Source organism: Phoenix dactylifera, unplaced genomic scaffold (genome assembly GCF_009389715.1).
Source record: "Phoenix dactylifera cultivar Barhee BC4 unplaced genomic scaffold, palm_55x_up_171113_PBpolish2nd_filt_p 000561F, whole genome shotgun sequence".
NCBI classification, from domain to species: domain Eukaryota; kingdom Viridiplantae; phylum Streptophyta; class Magnoliopsida; order Arecales; family Arecaceae; genus Phoenix; species Phoenix dactylifera.
This window is the reverse complement of record NW_024067967.1, coordinates 250,026-268,640: the sequence shown is the minus strand read 5'-3', so window position 1 is coordinate 268,640 and position 18,615 is coordinate 250,026. Positions and strand designations below refer to the sequence as shown.

At 41.4% G+C, this 18,615-nt stretch overlaps 1 protein-coding gene across 1 annotated transcript; it reads right to left on the bottom strand.

Annotated features, from left to right (window-relative positions):
• Positions 1-1,051: 1,051 nt before the first annotated feature.
• On the bottom strand, positions 1,052-12,515 carry LOC120106536 (ent-kaur-16-ene synthase, chloroplastic-like). Its single transcript, XM_039119490.1, has 14 exons — positions 12,458-12,515; positions 7,617-7,672; positions 7,252-7,537; positions 6,987-7,167; positions 5,587-5,804; positions 5,371-5,491; positions 5,190-5,287; positions 4,875-5,092; positions 4,646-4,757; positions 4,469-4,568; positions 4,174-4,386; positions 3,468-3,609; positions 3,145-3,390; positions 1,052-1,333 (listed from the first exon to the last, which is right to left on the bottom strand). Exons 1-14 carry the CDS (start codon positions 12,513-12,515, stop codon positions 1,112-1,114), a joined length of 2,271 nt encoding a protein of 756 aa, XP_038975418.1. The 3' UTR covers positions 1,052-1,111.
• Positions 12,516-18,615: the final 6,100 nt, after the last annotated feature.

Here is an 18,615-nt window from a genome sequence, read left to right as displayed (position 1 = left end):
ATATATGTGGGCACATGAATTGCACGTGGAGGAGTCGTCGTCATCATTATTATTTGCCTGCATTATATAAAAAAAAGAGAGAAAAATGCCATTTAATGGATGGTTGTGAAATAGGCCACATTGTTTACGCTGTATCACTCTTTCCTTATAGTTGATGTGCTAAAATTATTGTTAGCACGTCTCCTAATTTTAGAAGACTTGATGTGGCCCACTTGATCAAGCTTATTCCACATCAAGATAAACATCGTTTAAATACTGATTAAATCCAATCAAGAAAGAGGTTATATTGAGTTTATCTCATCTGGTAGTTTTTGTAATGGATGGAAACAATTAGAGATAAACCTTATGGATAAGGATATGGGTCTCTTACCTAGCAGAATAAATAAGTCTGTGAATCCATCACCTAAATCACTCAAGTCCTGCATAGGTTAGAACCTCCGGATCTCCTCTTCTCTCTCTCTCTCTCGCAAGTCTCTTTCTCTTTCCCTTCTCTCTCATGTGGGTGCTTAATTAAGGTGGTTTTGGTGCTTAATCTCAAGGGTGCTTAATCAACAATTGCCAAAGGTTAGTAAAAATTTATTTGGTTATTATTATTTCGCTGCATAATATGCTTACATTGTGGTATCAGAGCGGATAAACTGCTCTTCTATGGCCTTCATAAAATTATTTGCCTTATGACAATCAGGGATCGAACCCTGATGCCTTTACTGATGCGAGACTTAATGAGAATCAAACTTAAGCGATTAGATCGCTCCCATTGTTCATAACCGATGTAGGACTAAACATATGCCCATACGGTCCTCATAAATACTTAAAAAGTATAAGATGCAATGCATACTTAACTTGTGGATTGCAACTTATTTAATATTCAAGCTCAGATCATCCAGCATCAGGCCATAATAAACCAATAATATCATGACACCACGTCCCGTTGAAGATCAATAAAAATATGTCTACATAAAAGTTCATGTACCTTTTCATTTTTGAATACAGGCAAATAAATCTTTTTATCAACTAACCTCTGAAAACTTGTGACCAACTTTAAGCGGTTCGTAAATCACTGCATTCACTGCACTAACCATTTCCGTTGGTGATGTGAATCCATCATTTTTCATATAAAATAGGTGCAGCGTTCTGCTCGTCTTGCAAATAGGTCCTTGCAAGCTCTTGGAACCACACTTCCCTCATTCTGCAACACTAGTCTCCGTAGTTCTGCTCTGCTAGAGTCAATTATGCTTTGAATCTCCCTAATAGCCTCTTCTTCGGAAGTGGAACCGCGACTATGAACAATACGAAGCGTCACACTATTCAACTTCCCTTCTTTGCCTTCCCTCTGCCAAAATACTCATTAGTTTCAAAACAAATTATCAATCCACAACTATAGGTAGAGCTTCATAGCAAGGAACTTAATGTCCACTAATATGGGAGGCTACAATCACCCCTAAGCAATATATTACATCGAACTAGATAACTACTAAGTGGTTAATATATTAAGCCTGAGGTTAGTCTAACTCTTAGGAGGAAATCCTACTTTATTTCCATTTTACCTGCGCTATTTGGGTTGTCCTTGTTATCGAACGAAAAACACCATCAAACTTGTTAAGACATCTTGCCCTTCAAGGGAGGAGGTATTATTTGGTAATATGAAGCATAAGTGGCAACTATTGGGCAGGACAAACTAACAATTGAGGCTATAAGGAGAGAGGTTTTCTATAACTAAAAATATAAATAGTGTTGTCGGAGAATTTTGTTCATTATTATGCTCATCTCCTTGCTTTCTCATTATTTCAACAGTTGCTCGATCACTTCGCCTTCATCAAGGTCATTCCTATACTAAACAGTAAGTACACATGTTTTTTCAGATATGTTTGTCCATAACATTGAAAGGCATTGAAACAAATGAGTGACATCCACAGGTTCTAAGAATTTACAGAAGTAGATGATTAGACAAGATTCGAAAGGCATTAATGTGTGAAAGTGGTATCCAAAACAATTGGTAAATATGTCTTAGGTTAAATGATCTTATTGCTAGAAACAGGCTGGATACATTCAAGGAATTTGGTGATGGAATACTAAGAGCCATATAGTCTAATGAAGAAAGTTCTATATCAAAACAAAGTCCAAATTAAAAAATTAAGCCCCATGGTATATACAAAATCCTTTTTAAAGCCTCGCAAGAAGGATGCCAATGAATCTCAGGAAGATGGGTGAACCAAGAATCATCAGTATTAATTTGTATCATTGCACATAAATGTTATGATACTTGGTCCAAAATTTTTAAAGATTTAATTTTGCAAAAGAATACTTCATACATGAAATTATTGTTGATATTTGGAGAATAGTACCGTTAACGTTTAGAATGAGCACTTTTACAGCACAGTGTAAAATTAAATGCACATCCAAAATCTGATGCTATTAATAAAAAAAGAATACATATTTTAAATGATCAAAACTTGTTTATTCATAAATAGAAATCCATCAAATATAATCTTCAACAGGAACCATTTTTTATTTTGCATTTTTGACATAGCTCCTGAAATAGAAAATCAGACGTATACTGGATGGCACTGGGCATATCCTGCTGAAATAGCTCCTTGAAATAGAAAATCAGAGACATCTATTGGTAAACCGTAAACATGTGCTTCTATGTCCGGAAATCATAATGATAAACAGAATAATGCATGGTATCATTTAGCATACATCTTATTGTTTAATATTTGTATGTGTGCACTCACATGTACACACACACACACACACATGCATGCAGGGGAATTGAGAAAGTAAAACCAAACAATTTTAAATGGAGGTGGTGTGATGAACTGAGAAAATGAAATCTGTGTCAAAGAACTAAAACATGGATGGGAGATAATAGATAACTAGGAAGGATGAATCCAATAAAAAGTACAGGGGAAACAGGCTTGAAGGCTTGCTTGTCTCAAGTACATTATGTACAAGAAAATGCTCATGTATGCAAGTTAAGAAGACATGCTGAACGAAGCATAAGCAGTTTGAATCCCTAGATTTGTCATCTTTGAAGGTTCTGTATGATGTCCAGGCAGCAATATCTCTCTGGTAATCAGATCATAATATCTTGTCCAATGAAGTACATATTGAACGTAGAAGAAAAAAAATAAAAAATGTTACCTCAAAACTTTGCATGTCATTAAGGAGACGCCCGATGATACCGACTAACTTGTTTAGATTATGATATTCTGGATCACCAATGGCATCAACTGAAAGCTCCTGTCCAACAAAAAAGAGTGTCGGGAGAATTATGGGTCCTAAAGCAAATGATATGTACCCATTTGCCATATATTCATCCATTGTGGGCACTGTATTGGTCCTTGCCCACTCTGACTCTTTCATCATTGCTTTCACCAATGTAAGCCACTGTCAAATATAAAGCCAAATGTTGCAACACCGCTCATAAACTTATCTAAAAATAGTGTTGTGAAATCACATCTCACTGTCTCAACAATTTGGTCGGTCACGCAACGCTTTTGCAATGCAGATGCTTTGGCTCCGATTTCGTTAATTGTACTGTAGAGAGCCGAATATAAGATGTTGACTCGTTCAGAGCAAAATTGTTTTTCATGATTTCCATCCCACCTGAGGCACCTAGTGCCCACGTGGGGGCCACATGAGGGGGGAACACGGGGCTCCCCTGCCAGATATTGTCCGGTTCTGGGGCTTCACGCAAGCGTCCTTCATCCCTCCCCGATTTTGTTTTCCACCCAAAACGCGTCTGCAGGATTAGGAGACACCCGCCTCATATACCCAGGCTCTAGAAAGAGTCTTTCCGATGTGGGACTATTGGGCCTCACACCCTTCCCACCATCGGACAAGAGCCGTCCTCGGCTCTGATACCAAATGTCACGCCCCCGTCTCTGCGAGGCACGTGAGGCACCTAGTGCCCACGTGGGGGCCACATGAGGGGGGAACACGGGGCTCCCCTGCCAGATATTGTCCGGTTCTGGGGCTTCACGCAAGCGTCCTTCACCCCTCCCCGATTTTTTTTTCCACCCAAAACGCGTATGCAGGATTAGGAGACACCCGCCTCATATGCCTAGGCTCTAGAACGAGTCTTTCCGATGTGGGACTATTGGGCCTCACACCTAATAACTTAGAGCAACCAGTAGGGTAACACCAATTGAAAAAGAAAATAAGTCATACTTCTCAACCAATGATATAAAATTTACTAATTCTTCTCTAGATCCTCCATTGTCAAAAAAGTCATCGATGGCGATGGGCACAGTATTTTTGGCCCAAGACATGCGAGCATCAGAACTTTCAGGGGAGAATATCATAGCCGCAGCTGTGAAATAGCAATATATCTGTTTCTGCCGAGCAAATTCTAGCTGATCCAATCTCTTTTCTTTGACCCAACTGTTCAATTAAAATTATCTACATTGAACTAAGAAAAGGAATAGGCTTGTGTTTCACTTAAAAGTGAGGAAAGAATATGTACCTCTCAATATGTTGGAGTTCTTTGCGGTATATAGACTGACATAAATTGAAATCTTCCAGTGCCAGTTCTAACAGATCCTTGTCATCAATGCCAGAAGACCCGATAAATGGTTCAATGCATGAATCGTAAGTGCAAATGGAAGACAGGATTTTCTTTCCAGACAAGTTAATACTCACGTATATGATGTTTTGAGAACCTGAAGGTTTTCAACTTTAAAGTTCTCAATATAACTCTTGTGCTCTAGGCGTTCCAAGTTGGCATAGAAGGGAAATTTAAGTGCATAATCCACCTGAGATGACAAGAATTTGAGTTATGAAACTTCCATTGCTATTTCCAGATGTTTACAAATTTTCTGTCCTGAACATGCAAGTACATTGAGTTTTTATAGGCTCAAATCAAAACTTGCCTCCTGAGAAAGAACTTGGAGTCCATGCTCTGAATTGGCAGATAATGCCTCTCTCAGAAAATTACTTGACCAAGAACCTAGTTTATCGAGAACCTGCTCATTCGGTAAGATTTTGATTTGTGATGCCTTGTATAACTCTAGAACTGTTTTCATATCTTTCAGATGCCCTTGGTTTGAATTGAAGAAAAAGTTTGAATCACCAAATTGAGTTAAGGCGTCTGCATCACACGTCAACATATTAGACCAACACTAAAGATAGATAGATACACCATGGTAACCACAATTCAAAACCCTACAGCTTGAAGCAGAAAGTACCTGACGATATATCAAATCCATTCATACGTAATAGACGAAATGCCATGGCACATGTAGCCATGTCTGCGTTGATCTCTTCATCATTATTTAACCAGCATCTGAATGATAGCTGAAGTCAGATTAGTAATGAGAATGGTACTATAAGATGTTTTAACTTCTGAGCATGTTTTAAGCTCACTACCTATATATTCTGTCTAAAATGTTCTTTATCTCATAACTAAAATGTCGAGCGATTCCAAGCCTCTCAATTTTGTCAACCACACAAAGAAGTGTATGGATATCTCTAGGATATGAAGTAGGCACTGTACAGAATCAATAGCAAAAATGTTACAGCCTTCCAAAAGTATGAAATATTAGCAATATAATGTTTTCAAAATAATAAAACAGTGGCATTTACCTGAACTGCCAAACTTCTGTAGAAGCGAATGCAAGTACTCAAGGGCTTTAGCATCGTATATATGGGTCAGTGCAGCAGCCGTTGTGGAAGGTGAATTGAACAGAGATCCATTGTCTCTCTGATATTTCATAACCTCATGCCAATCTTGTGACTTAACCAATCCTTCAGCAACATATGCCAGATAGGCTTTCCTACCCTCAGAACTGTTTTCAGACACTCTGAACGAAAGTACATGAATATTACTATTTAGCAACTACAGGAGATAAGATATGATAGTCAAAAAGATGTTGATGATAAAATGAAAAAAATAAGTAATAAGTAGAGCTATAAATACTGAGAGTTTCATAGCATAAGAAATTAGGCTATCATGATACTCCAGTAGAATGTTCTACTACTTTCTAAAGATCGTTTGATGCAACAAATTAGTCAAAAGGTATGCATTATACAAAGGTTATCTGGATTTTCCCACATGATTAGTCATTGGGACGAAAATCCAGGAAGCAGCATGAGATACTAAGTAGTTTATGACTACTCACGATTGCAATTTGGTATCGAACCAACCCTGTAGGTACCGGTCCGAACCAACTGGAACTGCCCTTACTGCCTGGTACCAAACCTGTATTGCTTGGATTTGGAAATAGCATGACTTGGAAGGAGAAAAAGTATTGAGAGCCTACCTTGGTACGAGGTGCGTACGAATCTGGTAGTGTACTGGTATAGTTTTGCAGACCTTGCCAGTAAGTACCCAAAAAACTAAAAAGTTATTTGATTTCATCATCCCCAACCTAAATCTCCGATTAGAATTTTATCTTATTTTGGTTCGCTGGACGAACATAGTTCCAAGTTGTTTCTTCTTCGATGAATTTTTTCGTAATATTTTATTAGTTACCACCCAAAGATCCTTAATATTTAGTAATTTCCATTGACTCTCAATTTTCATCCTCATCTTTTCACCTTTATAGTTGCTAATGTCCTCACTTAACACCTAATTCCATGTTATGCAATTTCTAACCTATCCATTGTTTGCTAAAGTCCAACACCAAGCCATCTATACAGCTAAGACTTCCTTTGATGTGATTTTGAATTACAACGTCTTGCAGGTAGAATTAGTTACTCAAACTGTTGTAATAGATTAGACGAAATATACAAATGTGAATATACATACATATTGTCCAGTTATATTATTTCAATACTTATAGGACACATGCATATAGCATATGCATATTAATGGAGTCTTTATAGAGATACAAGATTTTAGATTGACATGATGAACAATGAGATAATCAAATCAGAACATAGTATGCTATAGTATACATGTCTTGTCATGAGAAGATTGCTTATGAAAAATTGGAAAACATGAAGAGAATCCTAAGATATAGATAACCAAGGGAACCACATACCTTTGCAGCTCTAAATCTCTCATGTGAAACATGACATCTATGTCATTTTGGCTAATAGGAAGATCTAAACCCATATCAATGGCATATCCAAGCATTCCAGGAAATATGATCTCAAAGCCAATAGGAGAATGCAACTTCTCATCCATAGCAGAGGAAAAATAAGATCCAACAAAGTGGAGCCCTGCATTTTCAGGCATAATGTTCTGTTTTAATGCGCATGCAGTCAAAAAAAAATTGCATATGATCTTGTGTTCTTTGAAGATACCCCTTCTGACATGTTCTTCACCAATATTCCATCGCTTTAGTGCAGGTACACAGGCTAATGTAGAAGAGAGAGCATCCTTGACAAGAGAGGGATGGAGACCATGAATTCCCCAAGAGCCATCAGGATGTTGATTCTTTATTATCCAATTAAGACACTCTGGGAAGCATGGAAACTGCGGAAATTCTGGCAAGGGGACCATAGCTACCCATGCAGTGTCATAGGAAGAAGATGAAAGATCAACATTAGGTATCTGCTCCCTGATTCTTTTCTTTGATACTTCATTTCCCTATCATTTGATTTGAAGGTTTTAATTCATGCACAAATGCAGTTATCAGATTTACAGGAACACGGAATTGGCATCATACCGGAATTGGAATATTGGCACTTCTGCTCTTCTTCATTAATCCATGACCCATATATGCTGTCAAAAGTAAAACAAAAATCAAGAGGAATATGGAAACTAGTTAGAAGATAGGAAATTAAAGATCGAAATGAAGAGAGCTGAGCCACTGGGAGAAATAGAAAAAGGAAGAGAAATATGATTGCTGACTTGCAAACAAATTATTAGCACAAACAATTAATAATATATGGCATAGCGCTTGTTACTTTTATCAAGCAATCAAACAAGTATGCTACGTTTTTTAATATTATTGTTGTTTCTGAGTTATCATTCAATCATGACTAGTGTTTCCACCCCTTTCTTTTCTTAATAATTTCTTTTCTTAATAATCAAACAAGCAGATCAACCACCTTTCTTAAAGATCCAATGGCAAAAAGCATATTTTCTTAATGTTTGGGATAGGCAGATTCTGAAAGAACAAGACGTGCAGGCCACGAGATGTTTCATGGTAGATTGTCAATACTGATAAACGGATGAGGGACATCAATTTCAATTGTTTTTATAACTATACTGTCAGATTCCCATACATACAGCTAGAATGGTTGGGAGGGCTCTTCATAAGGGCAAATGATCAAGGTGTTGCAGATTTTTGGCTTACTGCTGTGCTGAAACTTCTGCACTTGAAGCTCTAACATAAGTCAATATGGATTGTATTGGAGAGCATGAAATTTAGTAAGAAACATGTAGAATATGAGTGGTAACCGGCTCTTCATCTACTTCTTCGACCTTTCCAGTCTTGTGTTTTCTCGTATTAACTAACCAATTCATCCAAAAAACTTAAAGCTATCAGGAAATGGTTCAACAATGTATGTCAAGTCCAACACTCCTTCACACATGCACCTGAACCATGCATGTGGAAGAAGAAGCAGGTTAATGCACAAGATAAAATCAGGATGACAACCAATTTATTAAGTAGATAAATAAATAACTAGCCTGGAGGGGTTTTGAACTGTGAGGATCGAGCGGGCATGTGTTCAGCTTCACAATGGCTATGCACTAGGTGAACTTTGGATATTTATACAAAACCAAAGTACTCAAGTAACACCTTCAGCTAGCTTTTTAGGTGAGATCCTAAATCATCATAAATGGAATCAGAGCAAATTCGGACTATGGCTCATGTGGATTAGAGGATACTGTAGCACGGGTTGACCACAAGCTAATCATGATATATGTGATTTGATTATGATACTTGTAATTGGATTTGAACCCATAGCCTATTTGATGACCCATAAAGACATATGTTTAGTTCTATATCAACTATGCATTAGATAGACTTTGGAGACTTGTAGAAAGCCAAGAAATTTAAATAATATTTTTTAGCTAATCTTTTTGGGTGGGGTCCTTGAAAGCTTAAGGGTAGTTATATATGCTGCTAAAAATATTTTTTGTTGATATTTCTTGAAAATGCTAGCAATAAATTACCGACACTGTATGAAGACCAAGCCGAAAGGAAGGCTTCCGGGAGGCAAAGAGAAGATGGATAGAAGGAAGGGAGAAGGCAAAAAGGCACCGACTTGCAATGAAATAAAGAGAGGAGAGGGAGAGAGAGGGAGGGAGAGAGAGAGAGAGAGGGGGGGGAGAGGGAGTTTCCTTGCTCTGTTTTTTGTGTCTGACCGTGACCAGAAGGAAGCAAAGGCCCCATATAAAACGGGAACAAGAGCTGGCTACGAGTCTTCCCCCTTGATGGAAGGGAGGTGGAGAGTTTCATGGCCTGCAGAGGGGCAATTTGGGAAGTTGGGGACAGTAGTTTTGTTTTGGGTGGAGAGAAAGAGAGAGGGATTTGGTTGGCTTGATACACGTCTGAAACCACTCTTATCTTTCATCCCTTTTCTTTTTTGGTTTTGGTCTTGGTTTTCCTTCCCTCACATTACTCCTGATCCAGCTGGGCCATCAGGAAGAAAGATAGGGGGATTGGAGATGGACTTCTTGGATGGTGGAGATTCTTTTAATTTTATCCTCTCTGTTTCTTCTCCCCTCCTGGGTGGTAGAGAGAGAAAAGGAGGGAGAGAGGGGGGGGGGGAGGGTTTGAATGGCTGCTGTTAGGGGTGCAAATGGGTCGGATTGGGTCGGGTCTTGAGTGACCCCGATCCGACCCGATTTTTTGTTCGGGTCCTAATTTTGGACCCAGACCTGACCCAGTTGAAGATCGGGTTGGGTCGGTTCGGGTCCGAGTCGGGTCCGGGTCCGAGGCGGGTTGGGTTCGGGTTCGAATTAGATCCATTTTTTGTGCTTTTGGAAAGAATTTTAGGCAAATCTAATTTGGCCATATCATAACTATGAGGTGCCGGGTGACCCATGACTTGAAAGACTTGCAATTGACCTCTAGTCAGAAAAGATGACCCGTGACGAACTAAGTAAGTCCGTCTACAAGCCAAATTTCATATCACACTATTTTTTATCTATATGACTGATTGGACGGAACTTGGTGTCTCCCAGCTCCCCTCTCAGGAGGGCAAAGAAAATCCCAGACCTTCTTCCAAAATCCAATTCCATTGCAGAAACTGGCACATGACCCATATTCAGTTCAGCGTTCCCTCACTTTCTCCCTTCAAAAGTTAAAAGAAACAAAAACCAAAAAACAGAAGGAAAAAAAAACCCAGCTACCGAGACACCAAAGGTTTCAACAGTGTAATAGATCTAGAGAGAATCCGAGCTTTTCCTTTTTTTTTCTTCTCTCCCTCTCTCTTTCTCTCTCTTTGGGTCCATTCGGATCGGGTCGGGTCCGTTCGGCAAACCCAGACCCGACCCAGAAAATGATTCGGGTCCAATTTTTGGATCCAACCCGGATCCGCGGGTCCTAAAATCCGGGTCGGATCGGATCTACGCGGGTCGGGTCGGGTCGGGTCACGGATCGACCCGACCCATTTGCAGCCTTAGCTGCTGTGCTGTGATGTTGCAGTTGCTGCTTGGGTACTCCCTTGAAGGGGACATCGTGGGATGGGATATTTATTAATTAGATGGAGTGAATTTTCCATAATGCCCCTATTTTCTCCTCTATGGAGGTTCCTTTCCAGACAAATTCTTTTCTTTACCTTGACTATGTAGTGCCATGGGATGACCTTTTCCTATTCCGCTCTTGCTTGACATGGTAAACAGTATTGCCAAGCATTATCTCATTTATTTAATCAGTTTCATGGGCCTTCTTTTTGAGTAATTACTTTTCTGTGCTTTTGTTGAAATAGTATACTTGACAGCTATCTATTTCCATACCATATTTTTAAGTATTTTATACTTATTAAAAAAATTATTATTAAAAAAAAGGCCTCATTTACTGAATTCTAAGTCTCCAAATGTATTGGGCCGCCCCTGATGAAGACGATACTTAAAAAAATACTAGAAAATATATTAGCAACAACATTTTAGCTTATAGAGGCACTTACAAATGCCGCTAGTAACTCTTTTTGAATCAACATGCAAGATGGCATGATATGGGTATAGCATACAGACATAAACAACACAAATACACTGATAGAGAAAATATTGAATATACATGCATTATGATTAGGATGTGATAATATATATATATATATATATATATATATATATATATATATATATATATATATATATATATATATATATATATATATATATATACACACACATTTGAACAACGATAGTGGGCTATAAACAAAATATAGTCTATACTTTATATAATTGATTCAACTTCCATGAACTAATCATTTAGTCATCATTCAAATGCATAAAGCCCATTCTATGCTCTCCATTATAATATCAACATCACAAACTCCAAAAGTTTTCATTTATTATTAAGCTATATTAAATAAAGGAACGTAATGCACCTCCCTTCACTGCTAGAAGGAGGGAAGTGTCTCAAGTGTATCTACTAAGTATCCCGAGTCTTTTTTGAATATTTTGGCAAGTTGGAAACATGAAAACATAAGTATGGGATGCATATCCTAGAAGTATTCGATGATTATCAGTATCCGATACTTATTTGATATGGACATGGCATGCGATATGAATTTTCTGTGCTTTCTAGGTGACAACCCTATACTTTTCAGCTATACTTATGGTTAAGAAGAGCTGGTATGTGCTCCATGATTTCATAATCCTAGAGCACAGACTATGATATATATGCAAGTAGTCCTACCTGTACTATGTTTTTAGTGAGACAATTCTTCTTTAACAACATCTTTCAAACATGCTTCAAGATACTACTAAATTTTTGACTCGTACTACTCATGCAAGAAAAAGTGAGACAAAACTTACAATTTACGCAGTATCCTCTCAAAGAGCTAAATGAAAAGGTTTTCATTATCTTCACTTCCGTAGAACAAATGTTTCTAATATGCTTACAAGATGATGATAAAGATACTCCATATACATCTGTCTAAACTATTATCCAAGATATCAGAAAAGAGGGAAAGAGACAAAAAAATGGTACTTAATTGTCGTTGCTTTTTTTCCTTGAGAAAAGTGAAGGGGTTATCCCACACCCAGCCACCCATATGAGAAAATGGTACTTACTTATCATCATAACACCGATCCATTAAGATAGATATAAGCCAACAGGATTGCTTGATGCAATCATTAATACATCTATAACATACTATATCCTGCCGACTAAAAAGTTACAATAAGAGCTATATGAGTTTTGAGCAAGAAAAAAATTTAAGATACATTTGACACAAATAAGATGAAAACCCAAGAATATATGAAACATAGAATCATAAACTTGCTGATATTTTCAAATAGCACTACTGCAACCAAGGCCTGGAGAACAAATTGATGCGTCGAGATATCATTTTATTTGACTAAATGGAAACTTGGAACTTTTCGTACCTGTGAGACCTTTAGTAGCAACTGCTCTTGTGGAATGTGTGATCCTCAAACTAGGCATATAGATATTTGGATATCCAATGCCACAAACGGAACTACAGAAAGAAAGAGAAAGGAACTGTATCGCCATTGAGCTATGGTTTGGAATGTTTCACTGTGAAAAGGGAAAGACATACCAAGAAAGATCAAAGGATAAAAACAAATGGGAGAAAAGTGAAACAAAAAAGTAGGAGAAAGAAAGCATAAGTGAGTTGTTTTCCATTGGCATTGTCATGCCCAAAATCTGGACCATGACATGGCTGTGCTACCGAGGGGTACAGCCCACAATGATATAAAAGCAAATGTTTCATTTAGCTTTCACTTCCATCTTAATATAATAGAATAAATAAGAGTCCAATTTCATTATCCACTAAATGCAACCATTATTAGTTCAGAGCTTCTAAATCCAAATATAACTACCAAACTCAAAATTCTCAATATTCAAAAAATCATTGACTACAATTCATACTCAATTTAAAATACTAAATTTCTTCTACAAAATTGCCAAGTTTGGTAGCGCGAACTCCAAGCCTGAACCAACCTTCGTCTCTAGTGACCCTATTGTGGCTCAAATTTGGCCCGAGGGTGACCACGCCGGAGGGGTCGAGGAGCTGCCGGTCTGTGGAGGAAGAGGATGAGAGCCACCTCCCGCGATCGGTGGTGTACCTGTACAAAGCCTCATCGGTGTTTCCGGTGAGAGCCCTCCGACGATCAAGTTAGTGTGGAACTCAGTTGGTTCAGCCAAAAAAGTCCCTTAGGTGTTACCTGTCGGGGCTTTTTATAGTCCCGGTAGGAGCGCTTAGGCGGTGGAGGTATGGCCCATTCTTATCATGAGTGGAGGTGGCGTGCAGCCAGTGCTTGCTTGTGGCGTGCAGTGCAGTCCATCCCTGGTGACGATAACGCATTGACAGTCGTAGCAGGGTATGACCGGAGTAGCATGGCGCTGTCCTTGACTGTTGGGGGCCAGCAAGCGAAGCATGGCATGATGGCGTCGCAATGTACGACCTCGTAGGAGAGCGTGGGCACGCACATGGGTGCGGTTGTTGTCAGGGCCGAGCCCATCGAGAGGTCGCGTTATGCATTTGGCGAGGTCGGCTTAACGGGTGCTGAGGATAGCCTAACATCCCTGGTTCCGAGGTACGCTCAGCAGAGCGCCCCGAGCTCAAGGGTCGGGGCATATGATTGGAGAGGGTGCCTCAAGCTCGGTCGGGGCGAGTCGGCGAATACAAGAGGCGCCTCGAACTCGGTCGGGGCAAGTCAGCGAATACAGGAGATGCCTCGAGCGTGGTCGGCGAATGTAGGAGATGCCCCAAGCTTGGTCGAGGCGGGTCGGCGAATGGAGGAGGTGCCCCGAGCTTGGTCGGGGCAGGCGGACGAATGTAAGAGGCGCCCCAAGCTTGGTCGGGGCGGGTCGGCGAATGCAGGAGGCGCCCCAAGCTTGGTCGGGGCGGGTCGGCGAATGCAGGAGGCGCCCGAGTTTGGTCGGGGCAAGTCGGCGAATACAAGAGACGCCCCGAGGTCGAAGAAGCTTCTGGGGCATCAAGAGCTCAGGCTCGGGACGTCCTCACGAGCATCAGAAGGTTGTTGCGGGTCGCGGTAGCGGAGAAATTCCACCGAGGTCAATTGTGCCTTCAGCGTAGTCTGGGCTTGGACTGGTTCTTGGTGGGGCCGATATCCGACCCGGTCGGTGCTAGGGCCCATTTGGACAAAATTGAGTGGCCCTATTGTTCTGAGCAGGACGATCAATTTTGGCCCCCATCATTTGTCCCTCGACTTTCAAGGTCGAGGTGCCCTGTGGCTCGGGCGAAGGAAGTAGTCGGATTGTTGGTCGTCCTGTGGTGTGGCCAAATGTTTGTGAAGACGTGCACACCGAGTATGGGACACTTGGTGTATTTCATAGCTGAGGGCTTTGAGTCAGGCTTTTGGAGCTGGGCTTAGGTGGCTTAAGCTGCCACGTCACCCTGAGCAAAATTCGCCGTGGGAGCTTCTTAATGTTCCCCGTACACACTCCTTTTCAAGGAGTTGCTGGGTGGAACGCGAAAGGCGGGCTATTAATGTTCCATTCTCCGAAGCGTCTCGCTTGATGGAACGCGAGGGGCCGGTTATTAATATTCCGCTCGCCGGAGCACCTCGCCATAATGATCGGCATTTAGTGCCGCGATCTGAAAAGATTTGTTGAGGTCGTTTCGGGACCTGCCACGTGACGGAATTTAGCTCGACTGATCGCTTGGGCTATCCGATCAGAGCTGTCGCAGCTGGCTATATAAGGCTTGGAGGGGGCCCTAAGATCGTTATTTGATCCTTTCTGCCTCCTTTCTTCTCGGCCGCTGATAGTCAACTTTAAAGACCACGCAATAGCACGTATCTAGTAGGATAGTGATTACGGGTATCGATCCACAGGGATTGGGGTATAGTTGTTTTTCTTAAAAATAAAAATATTTAAAAGGATGAATTTGTGAAACTAAGCAATTTAATAAAAGAAAATGCAATTAAAAGGATATCAGTTGGAGGAACCTAGGGCATGGAATTCACCACTAACATCGGAACAAGGATTAATTATATTTTATTTCGTTCTTGGATTAACATGCAAATTGGCTACAAGCCTAATAAGCATTTAAATAAAAATTCACAAAAGTAATTTGGGCATAATCCATCTTCAGTTGGCATGAAATGTCTACCCTAATCTAAGGTGGTAGCACACTGCATCTTCCTTAAGCATGGACTATCTTATATTTACTTAGTGATCATGAAGAACAGTTGTACGAACGTCATACTTAAAATCACAGAAATTAAATATGATTCAAAAGAAGATATCCATTATAAACAATAAGTTCATACAACCCCAAGAATATAAAATCAAATATAAAACCCGTGTCCCTTTGTTAGGACTACATTCAGCCCTGGAGAAGAGCTCAGCCTTCCATGGAGTGGCGGACGGCAGCAGCAGCACAGCAGCGGGCTCCCATAATGATTGGCTTTCCCTCCTTCCTCCCGTCAGCTTCCTCTCGACACTCGTCCGAAGTGATTCCCAAAATACACCAAACTCCTCTCCCTCTTATGCACTTTATGGGAAGTCACCTGAGAATAGATGATTCAGCTCCTGATGGGGAAGAAGGAAGAATCGGAGCAGTCCCCTCCCCTGGTGGGGAAGAGGAGGAATGGAAGAGAATGCCTCTAGCCTTCATCATCGACTCCCTTTTATAGCCTTCTCCATCTTCTGTTAGCATCCGGAGGATAAACTTCCCGAGTGAAAGGATGAGGATGGAGGAACAGCTTCTGTTTCACGGCAGCGGGCGACGCGTAGAAGATTTGATTCGAGCGAAGAGGCAGATGGTTGGGGAGCTTGATCCGCGGACTGTTGCAGTTCTGATCCGTTGAAGGGATTTTGCTGGGATGAATCAAGGGGAGTTTGGATTCGGCGGAGATTGGTTCCAAAACAGGGGAAGATTGTGACAGACATGGACGATGGAATCAATCCTAACGGCTGGAATGCTGCGGACGTGGAGCAGAGAATATGATGCGTGGAACCATCCGTTGATAGGCTGGGAGATGATCCGAAAGAAGGGGTCTTGAATCACGGATAGTTATTTCCTTTGTTTCGGAACAGGGGAAAAGGATGCAAGGGATTTGTTCCGAAGAGGAGATAAGGATGGAATGATGGATTTGAATGGGATTGGCTGCAGATGTTTGGGATTAATCCGGGAGTTTGGATGAAGCTCACGGCTGAAAACGGATTCTGTTTTGAGGATGCTGGGATGATTCGGATGAAGATAAAATGAGCTGGGAACAGGGGATAGCGGGGATGCATGATTGAATGGATCCTGAGTTTGGTTGGCGATGAAGACGGGATGCTACACGTAACAGGGGAGCTGGAAGCTACGAAATAAGGATGTAATCCGAGATGCAGGGGATTTTGTTTAGACTTGGTCCGTGGAGGCTAAAGGAAATGAAGACACGGAAGGGAAGAAGTTTGGATACGCTCGAGATGTTCATTCGGCTCCGATGAAGATGGGGATGCTGTTCCGGAAGATGTTGGGATGTGAAGAAGATAAGGATGCTCGGAGGAAATCCATGGAAGAGTGATACGGTTGGGATGCAGAAGCTTCGGAAGACATGGGAAATCCTGGTTCTGTTCCGAAGCAAGGGGAGATCATGGAAACTAGGGAGAATCTCGGATGGGATTTTGGGAAGGCGTTGGATTTGGTTTAAATGGGTTGCTGGGATTCTGGGACTTATCACGGAAGAAGAAGAAGATTTGTGGCTCTGTTCCTTGGTTCCATTTTGGGTCTGAATGAAGGCTGGGAGTGTGAACAGAGGAGTTTGTTCGTCGACGTGGGATTCAACACGGAGCAAGGAGAAAATGCATGAATTCGGGACAGCCATGGGGTAAGGATGGATCGCGGGAAACTCGGAAGGAAGATTGGAATGGATGTGGAGTTCGGGAGGATGAGGTGGATGTTGGGAGATTAGTTGAGATGAAGACACGGGAGACTTGATGGATACGGCTGAGAACACATGGGTTGTATCATGGGTGTTTGATACAGGGAATGTGATCCTATTTAGTTGGTTGGAACGTGTGGGAAGGGAATTAAGTGACTGATATGTGACACAGAGAAATTTTGCTGAGCCAAATGCAGGAAAGGACCAAGGGAGTTGGGATGAATCTGAAAGGGTCTTGATTTGCGGGGCTGCATGCGATTTGGGTTCAGAATGAATTTGACTTGACCTGCATGCGTTAGATTCAACCAATAAAAAAAATCAAACTTGAATTATTTTTAATACTTTATTAAAATGTAATGATGAAAGGGAACATTTATTTTTTTCATGTTTAAATATAAAATATGTGCATTAAAATGATGATAAGTGCTATGAAAAAGATATTAATTTATGCATTATTTAGCACTTATCAGCCGCCATTGCTGTGGTGTTCAAGCCTCTCCTTGGGCGTTCTGGGAGCTTTTCGTCGACCTTTGCATCGAGTGCTATTTTCGATCCTCGACGATCATTCTTCTTTTCTCTAGTCATCTTCTTTGGCGAACTTTCAGGTAGGTGTTTTATCCTTCTCTCGGTCGCTCGGAGAGTTTCTTGTCTTCCTTCTTCTTTACAATTTTGTGACTAAGGCAATGAGTTCGCCTATGAGGGCCTTGATGCTCGTTGCAGGTTCGTCTCGAGCTCAGGTTTCTTTTGATGTGGAGGAGACCAAGCTCGAGGTGGGCCCGGATCCATATGGGACCAGCTCGCTCATGAGTGATGAGGATCTAGGCTCGGTCCGAGCCCGGTTCTTTGTTCCCCCGGAGTTTGTCCTCAAGCTTTCGGACCTCGGAGGGCGAGTCACCAACTCGCCTAAAGGTTGGATCGGGGTGTACCAAGCGGAGCTGAGATTCTCTCTGCACGGGTTCGTGGACGAGCTTCTGACGGCTTACTGTCTTGTGCCTGCACAGCTCGCCCCGAACTTGTGGAGAATGATCATTGGCTTCCTTGCCCTCTGCCTTGCACATGGTCTGTCCCCCTTGATGAATGTCTTTCGGAGTTGCTTTATATTAAAAGACAACCACGCAGACAAAGGATGGTGGTACTTCTCCCCTCGAGGAGGTTGCAAGCTCTTCGGGGGCATTCCTACCTCCATTCATGGGTGAAAAGATAAATTTTTCTTTATTTTCTCCGAGCGGTCGTGGGGGTTTAATTCGACCTGGAGCTTTCCGCTGGCTTCGGTGAATAACAGGCTTCCACAGTTATCACAGACCAAGCAGAAAATTCTAGACAGTTTGCTCGGACTGGAAGAAACTCCATAGCTTTTCGACCTGCTCAGCAAGGAGGCTTTGGTAAATGTTGGCCTGAGCCCAGCTCGCTCCGAGGCTAAGAGTAGCATAGTTGCTCCTTTTTTTCTTTCCATGCCGGATTCTAATAAGATCTTTTGTCATCAGACATCGCAGGGATGATCTTCAGCGCTAAGACAGTAATGGCTAAGTATAGGAAAAGGATGACCGCCCCGAAAGGGGCTCACTCTAAAAGGAGGCCAAAGAAAGCCAGAGTTACTTCTGGCCCCGAAATTGAGCGGGGAGAGCTCGCCTCAATTGAGGCCGCCGCTCCTACTCGGGATGGATCCGATCAGGCTCTTGCAG